Source organism: Anomalospiza imberbis, chromosome Z (assembly GCF_031753505.1).
Source record: "Anomalospiza imberbis isolate Cuckoo-Finch-1a 21T00152 chromosome Z, ASM3175350v1, whole genome shotgun sequence".
Taxonomy (NCBI): domain Eukaryota; kingdom Metazoa; phylum Chordata; class Aves; order Passeriformes; family Viduidae; genus Anomalospiza; species Anomalospiza imberbis.
Window position 1 is genome coordinate 54,898,277 of NC_089721.1, and position 9,768 is coordinate 54,908,044.

General features: G+C 38.3%; 1 protein-coding gene across 3 annotated transcripts in view; it reads left to right on the forward strand.

The window, feature by feature from the left end:
• The window catches only part of LOC137464612 (atrial natriuretic peptide receptor 2-like), a 44,975-nt gene extending 37,065 nt beyond the window's left edge, over positions 1–7,910 (forward strand). For 2 of the 3 annotated variants that reach the window (XM_068176052.1, XM_068176051.1), the window contains 6 exons: positions 198–285; positions 1,033–1,172; positions 3,797–3,949; positions 4,582–4,680; positions 6,922–7,013; positions 7,570–7,910. In XM_068176052.1, the coding sequence (XP_068032153.1) occupies positions 198–285; positions 1,033–1,172; positions 3,797–3,949; positions 4,582–4,680; positions 6,922–7,013; positions 7,570–7,647 (650 nt within the window). In that variant the 3' untranslated portion in view covers positions 7,648–7,910. Of the gene's footprint in view, positions 1–197; positions 286–1,032; positions 1,173–3,796; positions 3,950–4,581; positions 4,681–6,478; positions 6,765–6,921; positions 7,014–7,569 lie in introns of those variants that run through there. The other variant, XM_068176053.1, reaches the window with a different exon arrangement.
• The last annotated feature ends 1,858 nt before the right edge of the window (positions 7,911–9,768 follow it).

Here is a 9,768-nt window from a genome sequence, read left to right on the forward strand (position 1 = left end):
AATCTGGAAGTGTTATAATTGAGATTTATTTTGAATTCTCACATTACAGCAGAGCAGATTTTGATGCCAAAGTGTGTTTTCACCTTCATAATATTTTGCATTTATGAACATTTTTTGTGCACTCAAACCAGCATGTTATGTTTAATGTGTTCTTTTATCCACGTAAAAAGATTACAATGATCTACTTTCTACAACAGGTATGTTGCCGAAACAAGTAGCAGATGATCTCAGGCAGGGAAAACAGGCACAAGCTCAAAGTTACTCAAGTGCCACCATCTTCTTCAGGTAAATAAAACATGAAAGATAGGACTAGAACTGTCTCCTACAGAAGAAATTCCTAGGTTTCCAGTGGAGATGAAGCTCCTAATCAAGTACAGAATTTCTATCTAAACTGCCACCTATTGTAATAGGTGGCTCTACAAAATAGTGTCTTTCAAAATTCTCACACCTCCCTATTTTTCATTAGAATTACTTCAATAAAAAATGACATTACTCTGGAGCGCTAACAAACAGCAGCATATCACTTTACATGTGTTACACATGCATGAATCTATGTTTCATAAGATAGGTCTAAGAATCCACCATTTAGCCTGTGTAAAGAAAATTTATCTATCCTTAGAGTTGACATGGATTTACAGTTTTAATTTTTTTGCATGCAGGAAGCAACATACAAATGGCATGCCTTCACTTATCATAAAAGAACAGATATCAAGTTCTCCTTTTTGTAATTTATACATAACCCAAAACTGAAGACTGCTTAGTCTGTTACGGATTAAAGTCTACCTGTAAAATTGCTTTACTGCATTGATAAGCAAAAACACTTTGGTCAGTCTGTCCTTTTAAATGGAAGGAGTATTTTATAAATTTAAAAAATGAAAACAAAACTACCTAATAACAATCTTAGCAAAAGAATTATTGTAAATAGAAGGCTGATGTAATTTCATTGAGCAATTTTTACTGTGTGTTTAAGATTACTTATCAGCAATGATTAGGACAGTGGATGATTATGCTCTTTCTGTTGTGTTTTAACAGTGACATTGTTGGCTTCACGGAGTTGTCCAGCAGCAGCACACCATACCAAGTGGTAGATCTCTTGAACAAGCTTTATACAACTTTTGATGAAATCATAGATAACTATGATGTCTATAAGGTGGAGACAATAGGAGATGCCTGTAAGTTCTGTGAGCTGTGGACCATGATGGGGACTGGGGCACCAAGATAGAGACTCTGTGATGACAAGGAAGAATAGCTGAAGGAGATTTGGAAAGCTTCTTGCCACTAGAAAGACCAAATAAAACAATTAGGAGATGAGTTCTAGCAGAGCCCTAGCAAACTTTAGGAACATTTTCCTGCATACATTTAATCATTTGTATGGTTGATAAGTGTTATGAATGGGACAAATTAATGGATTAAAATACCCCTGCTGTTTATTTGGTTCCTATGACTAGTGAGGTCTGACTTTAAGTCTTGGCAGCTGATTAATCCCAGTTGGCAATTTCTGTATCATGGGAACACAACTAAAACATTTATCTTCTACATGGGATCATACATGCCATAACCATAATTTTATTATCTGTCTTTTTTGCAAAGACCATAACAATCTTTTTTCTCCTAATACATTGTAGGGGCTTGAGTGCTTCTTCTCTTTTACCTCTTTTCTTTTGTAGGAAAATGGCTTTTTATTTGCTACCATGCCAATCTGCTGGGGATAGACTATGATTAAAATTGAGTTCTGTAAAACCTAAGGAAATCTAACAGGGCTTTTGAATGAGACAGGCAGAATTCCTATATGATGGGGAACAAAAAAGCCCACCATGGAACTGTTGAACACATTCTTGAGCATAAAATTCCTGAACAAATGTACCCCATAGATCCCTAAACGACTGGTTTCTTGCCCTGCACAGTAACATAATCAAAGAATCATAGAATATCCTGGTTGGAAGAGATCCACAAAGATCATAGGTTCCAGCTCCTGGCCCTGCACAGGACCACCCTCAAGAGTCACACCATGTGCCTGAGAACATTGTCCAAATGTTTCTTGAGCTGTGTCAGGCTTGGTGCTGTGACCACTTCCCTGGGGAACCTCTTCCAGTGTCCAACCACCCTCTGGGTGAAGAACCTTTTCCTGATATCCAGCCTAAACACAACCCTGTTACAACTTCAGGCCATTCCCTTGGGTCCTGTCACTGTCACCACTGAGAAGAGATTAGTGCCTGCCCCTCCTCTTCTCCTCAAGAAAAAGTTGTAACTGCAGTGAGGTCTCCCCTCAGTCTCTTCTTTACAGGTTGAACAGACCAAGTGACCTCAGCCACTCCTCACACGGCTTCACCTCCAGACCCTTCACCATCCTTGTTATTTCTCTTTGGACACTCACCAACAGCTCAATGTCTTTCTTGTATTGCGGCACCCAGAACTGCCCCCAGCACTTGAGGCAAGGCTTCCCCAGTGCAGAGCAGAGCAGGACAATCCCCTGCCTTACCTGGCTAATGGTACTGTGCCCCCAGGGCACTGCTGGCTTATGTTCAACTTCAACCAAGATCCCCAGGTCCCTTTCCTGCACTCATTTCTGCTTTCCAGTCTCTCCTTTCCCAGTCTGTCTGTACATCCAGGTTTGTCCTATCCCAGAAGAAGAATCTAATACCTTTCTTCCTTAAACATGAAGTTGGTGATTGCCCAGTCCCCTAATTTATCAAGGTCTCTTAGCAGGGCCTTTTTGCTTGTGAGGCAATTTAGTAGAATTGGCGGACTTAATATCCCTTCCAGTCCTGAATCCAAGCCATTTATGAAGACAAAGAGCACAGGGCTGAGGATGGAGCCCTGTGGAACCCCCCAGTGACAGGTCACCAGTTTGAGGTCACCCCATTCACTGTAACACTTTGTGCCTGACCCCTGAACCAGTTGCTCACTCACCACATAATTTATTTATCCAGCTGTGTGCCAGACAGTTTGTCCAGAAGGATCCTGGGAGAAGCAGTATAAAAAACTTTACTGAAATCCAAAAAGATTACATCAACTGGCTTCCCTTGATCACCTGGGTGGGTTATCCTGTCATAAATGAAAATCAGATTTGACAATCAGGGCTTTCTACTCATGGAGCCATGCTGGCTGGGACCAATGACTATGCTGTCCTTCGTGTATTTTTCATTACCTCAGAAAAATTTTCTTCAAAATTCTGTGGGGCACTGAAGTGAAAGTGACAGGCCTGTAGTTTGCAGGGTCATCCCTCTTGCCATTATTGAAATTCTTCTGCCCTTCTTGAAAGCTGGCATATTTGCCAACTTCCTATAAACTGGGACCTCTCCAGATTTCCATGACCATCCAGAAAGGATTTTCAGAAATCTTACAATGAGTTTATCATTCTCACAGTCATGGTTGTCCAGCTCAGCACTCCAGGACCCCAAGATCCCATCATCAGTTTTTAAAGCACAGTGCAGGAAGCATAGAAGAATGCCTAGTTGAAGTCATTGTCCTTTTTTATAATATCTGCCCAGTGATGGAAGGCACTGATCCAGCCACATTTGCACTGCCTGTCCCACTTTAAGCATTCTCAATGGAGGGGAGGATGAAGAAAGAAGGAAATACAACATTTTTCATACCTATGACAATTCTATCCATGAGCCATTGCCCTAGCATCCATTTTTTTCTGGTTTTCTTTTCTCAGCAGGCACAACTGTGCCTTGGGATATGAAAGAATAGGGCTTCTTCCTTTTTTTATTTTTTTTTTTTTGTAGGCAGCATACATTAGTAAATCTATGTGTAATGCCAAAGGTTAACACAGTTGCATTGTTGTGTTAAGATATGGTGGTGTCAGGAGTACCCAAGGAGAATGGGATCCTTCATGCTGGTGAGATCGCAAGCATGGCTTTAGACCTTCTGGATGTCTGCAGGACTTTTAAGATCCCACACAAGCCTAATACCCTCCTAAAGATAAGAGCAGGAATACATTCAGGTATGTTGAGAAAGCTGCAACAGAGTCTTCATCTGGCCTTACAAAAGCATCGGTAGTGGCCATTTCCTCTGCATTAAAAATAAAGTTAATTTTTTGATATGCAGTGGAACACAACATAGAGGTCATCCCAAACGAATAATTTATCGGATACATGGGATATTGGTACCTCAGTTTTGAATACAATATTGGAAACATCCCACAGCCCCTGTGCCTTTGCTGATGTGAGTTAGATCTGCCACTCTGTATCTGTTACTTGTCCTTATCAGCTGTTCTCTTCTCAAAACAGTGAGTTGTTTCTTGACAATCTGATCTAGCCTTCACTCTCAGACTCCTAGCTCCTTGATTTACTCTGATGTATGATTGCAATTCCATCTTGATAGCCAGAGTTGGACATGTCCTTTGCAGCCCAGCATCTACCAGCTAATTAAGTCTTATATTGTCTTACCAAGAAATCATATCTTCTGTGTTTAAAATTGCTTGTAAGACAGATTTGTAACCCTTGTAAAGACAAAACTCAGTCTTTATCTGGCTAACAAATTAGATTTAAGATAGTGTAAGAAGCAACCACAAGGCTGTATGACTGATTATGTGATTTATAAAGACAAAATGTCTTGCTTTCCATTTCTTAACAGGGGCAGTTGTAGGTGGAGTTGTTGGAACCAAAATGCCACGGTACTGTTTATTTGGAGATACTGTAAACACAGCTTCCAGGATGGAATCTACCAGTGAAGGTAATAAGGAGCAAACTGCAGGTGGGGTTTTAATCGTCCCTGAATTAGTTTTGAGTCCTGAACTATTCAAATGATTCTGAACCCTGTAAAGAGGTTCTTGATTTCTGTGTCCAGTCTGCCTAGGGACAAGTTATTTGAGTGATATTCTCTACAACTGCTTTTGTAATCAGATACCCTTTTTTCTAAAGTCTCAGGAAGGGGTTTTTGTTGCTTTGAAGTTCTCTACAGTAAAAAAAGGTTGGAATTAAACAAAATGAGAGGCAAGTGGTTATGTTCATTGTTTCTATTTGTTCCTGGAATCCAACTGTATTTATGGTAAGAATATTTTCATTACTCCTCTTTTGTTAATGATAACTTTCTCTAATGGCGAACTCAAGAAACAGTAGGACATCATGGGAGCTGTGTCAGTATAGAAGATTATATATGTGTCCCCTAGAAAAGGGTTTAAACAGAAATTTTGTGGAGGCATCCTCACTGCTTCTTCCTAAGAGATAACAGAGCTCCAAGTTTACTTAGAAAACTTCATCTTTAGCCAATATGAACATTTGAAACTCGGATTCTGAAATATTTTAGCTGATCTAGAAGAACTGAAAGAAAAAAAAACCAAAAAGTGTGATTCAATGTCACAGAACCTTGATGGCTTGTCTCCATACATTCATGAAACGAAGCTGAGTAGTTTTATGGCTCACATGGTAATGCATTATAAATGAACTAGGCACATACAAGATTCTTCAAGTTTAATTTCATGGTAAAACTGATACTTTAAATCTATCATGACCGACTAAAAACAAGGCAGAAACGCAAGGGGAATGGTCCTAAATGATGGATTTGAAAATTTTGAAAGCATTTGAGAATCACTAGCATCCATTGCTTCTCACCATTTTTATCTTTCCAAAGTAAATGCTAACCTGAATGGAACACATATAACTTCATTTTCTTTTTGTCAGTCTCTGAGATACCTCCTTTAATGCTCCTTGTGTCATCTTATCTGAACTCCATTAAAACTAATACCTTCAAAATCTGCTTCCATCATTCACAGGTTATCTTTTGTTCTGTATGCCAGTCTCTTTCTCAGATGGTGCATCAGCACTGTAGACATAGAAGTAAAGACAGAGAATTTATCTATCAAGCATTTATTTTCTCTCCCTCTTTTTCTAGCCACATACATCTGAGGACCTCAAATTACATTACATTACCAAGTTTTAACGATAAGATGATTGCTTTAAAATAGATTAATTACTAGCAATGCACACTAAAATGCTATCACCTGGAATTTGAGTGCTAGTGTCTTGTTCTCAAGCAAGATGACAAATTGATATATATCTACGTCAAAGAATAGTTCTGATATATGTATCTATCTGAAACATATCTCCTGATCTACAGGCAGTGTTCTGAGACTCTAAAAAACATTTAAACAAATAAAAGTGGACATTATAAAACTGTAATTTTCTGATATAACAAAAATCAGTTATACAATCTTAGCCAGTCCTCCTATCACCTGGGATTTTTTTTTTTTTTAAAGAAGCATAATGATTGGGTCTGTGTCATAGAATGTTACAGGTGAAAAAAACCCTTTTAATTTTTTTTTTTAATTTTGGCAAAATTTTGCTTTCCAGCAAAAGTAGAATTTCTTCTATCTGCCCTTCTTGGTCCTTCCTCTATCATTTGCAAAAGGCAAGACACGTGAGGTTCACATGGTTTACCTGAAGATAAAATTTTCAACTAAAGAAAAATCACAATGTTAAAAAAATTGTGGAGCTATGTTAACATCATCTCTTCCAACTGTCTTAATTTTCAGGTTTGGAGTCAGTGCAAGGGTGGCTGTTTCTTTTATATTTAGACTTTGCTGAAAACCAAATGTGCTAAGAAAGCACTGGCTCTTTATTGACCAGGAGGTAGAACTGTGTATGGTTTTCTTCACCAGATGAAAAGAATGCTCATCAGTAGCACAGATAGACAACTGTGAAGAGTACAAAAATATTATTAGGTGCAGAATGTGAAGAGTAGTGTTTGTTGACAGCTCCATATTTATCCTGAGATGCTCTCACATACAGGCCAGGATACTGGAGCTTGTGTGCAAACATTTGAATAACAAATAACAAAGAATGGAAGCAAAGACTTGAAAAAAAAAAAAAAACAAAACCCCAAGGGGGAGTTCATTAATGAGTCTTGAAATTTTTGACACACTTTGGGAGATACATCTGTCTTGTTTGCTAATATGATATTTATCTTTCTTTCCAGCTCTTAAAATACAGTGCAGTTCAAGTGCATACCAGCTGTTGGAGCAGATTGGAGAGTATGTGTTAGTATGCCGTGGGAATTTACAAGTCAAGGTGTGTATACAACATTTATACTCAGCTTTTCTGAGAGGAGAGTATGAAAGTACTCTGGAGTCCTTGAATTTTAACCCATGCAGTCCCCTATATCTTCAAGTCCTCTATATCTCACAATGCTTTGGTTAGACTAATTCCTGTATCCGAAGAGAGCATGTTCAGATTACCAGTTCCATGGACTTGTTCATGGGACAAATGTGGTAAGTCAGATGCAGGACTCAGTCAAGCTTGGAAGTCCTGTATGGCACATTCACTGTCACGACTGCTTGAAATCAAGAAAGGTCCTTCAGAGACATCACAAATCATCATGTGAGTTCCACAAGAGAATTCACATACTTGTGGACCCAGTTTTGGATGGGACTTCGAAGAATTTTTTTTTAATTGATACCACTGCTATTATCTTTTAAGGAAAGGTTTTATGCCTCATTTTTCCTCCATGTAAAGTGGCTGACAGGCACATATTTCTCCTTTTGGGACTTGTTTTGAGTTGTAGTAAGAATATTATTTCATAAATGACAGATGGTATTATAACCCCATGACTAATATTCTTTCTTAGGGGAAAGGAGACATGGTCACATACTGGCTTGAAGGTAAGAAAGCTTCTGTCACCCCGAAGTCACCAGCACTTCTGTGACTCCTCAAGATGCCAACAGAGTTTCATATAGTCCGATACCAGGTGTCCTTCTCAGTGATCCTCTCTGAAGTCCTGCTTCCTACTCCCTCATTAACTCTAGTATCCCTTCTGCTTTCAGTCTGGTAGGTCATCCTGATGAATTAGAAAATTAGAAAAGAGATAATACACCCCCTTGGCCTTGTGAATGTATTAGCTCAGGCTTTATTTACAGGTGTTTCTCCCAGCAGTGGCACTGAAAATAAAAAAAAGCAAATACTCATCTTAAGGAATAAAACATAGAAATGACAGAAAGTAGCTTCCAGTGTTACTTCTTGATGTGGTTTTGATCGGAAATGCTCAGCCAGCAGCCACCATGACCTCAAAATCAGCTGGTTGGATATTCCAGCCTGTGAGGTGCTCCCACAGGAAAGGAGACAGTATAGTGTTGCTGTTTAGTGGTATCATAAACCCTGTGAGCATTGTAGGTTTTGTGCTGTGAAAGGGAAAAATGAAGTGTGCATTGTGTGAGGAAGTAAGATCCATTAAAAGAGGAGGATGAAAAAAAGAGCAGAGAAATTATAGTGGCTACAAATTGAAACAGGAATTAGTACTCCTACTTCCATTTAATCTCCATTGTCTGGGGCACAGAAAGAAGAATTAAGAAGAAAGTCTCGTGTGTTTCCCTACAGCCAATTCCTAGTGACATCTGCCATCTTGAAGAAAATCTTTGTAGAGAAATGCAAGACGTTGTATGCTGTTGCTAAACAGGGTGAAGTTCACTACAGCTGCTCTTGTCTTTGGTTGCTCTGGGATTTCTCTGAAAAACAGCTTTTAACATTAGCTGATGTTTTTGCTTTGACTAAAGTGGCAGTGAACCTACTATTGCTGGATAGCTGTCTGTCAGTGAAATCAGGCAGCCCTCTGAGTCACTGTGTAATTTAGGACACAGTTTAGGAAAGATCATTCCTGAGCTAGTATTTCCTGTAAAGAGAGAACCATCACTACAAGTGGAGTAATTTCTATATGAGCATGATTCTGTGAGCATTGCTGGTGTTGGCTTTCTTAAAAAACTTACCTTTCAGGGCTAATCTATTTTGAAGAGTTTAGCCCATTCCAGTTCAACTGGTTAACAAACAATCTAGAGTAAGTGAAACTGAGAGACAAAGGATTTCAAGAGTCAAAGCATTTCCACAATAATGTGAACTAGACTGAATAAAGCTAATTGGGACAAGATGAAAAGGAAGGACTTTGAGTGACATAGCACCACTTAATTCTGCTTATTCTGCTCCCTTACCCTCCAGTATGTCCCTGATCCTAGGTACAAGTACAAAAACATTTGTGTAGTTGCAATATTTCTGGTTTAAATTTGTGGAGTTTAACCAAGCAGCTTACTGCTTGTTCATGTTTCTATGTAGCTAGCATAGCTACAACTTTTAATTCCAAGTATGTGTTGCGTGATAGTGATAGAGGTGTCACACTACAGTCCTTCTTCAGCTTCTGTGAGAAGTAAATGCAGCAGTAATGATAGATTTTTCAGGGATGCCTAACAGAGGTAGAAAGTTAAATGCTTCCAAATTATGGGAGATTTTTTTGAACTATACAGGAAAGATGTATATAATTCTGAGTGAAAGTAAGTCTCAGAAGTCTGTGAATCACTTTGAGGGACATAGGCATAGCTGACTTTGGCACATGAGATCCCAATATAAAGTCCAACCAATTTTTTTAAAATCAAAATTATTAATTAGTTTCACTTTTTTTTCTAAGCTTAAAAATTCCTTTCTCTTTTTCTAAATTTCATATTGGAAGGTATAGTACAATTACTGTTTTTGTAATCTTAGCAGAATAAACCTTTCAGTTATCACTAGCCCAGAGATATCCTCTACTACAACCATTTCCTTTATCCGAATGCTATCTAGAAATTGTGAATCTCTGCTTTATTACAATGCTTTATGATGTATTAAATATTTTACATTATTATCTTATTGAGTTTGCATTTGTCTACATATTTATTTAAAAGGTGCATATCCTTATCAAATGTGGATGTGAAAGCATATGCTTTGTCCATAGTATTTCAGTTTTAACTTTTCTGCTTTATTTTAACATTGTGTAAAGAATTAAAAGATTTTTAAAAAGTGTCTTATG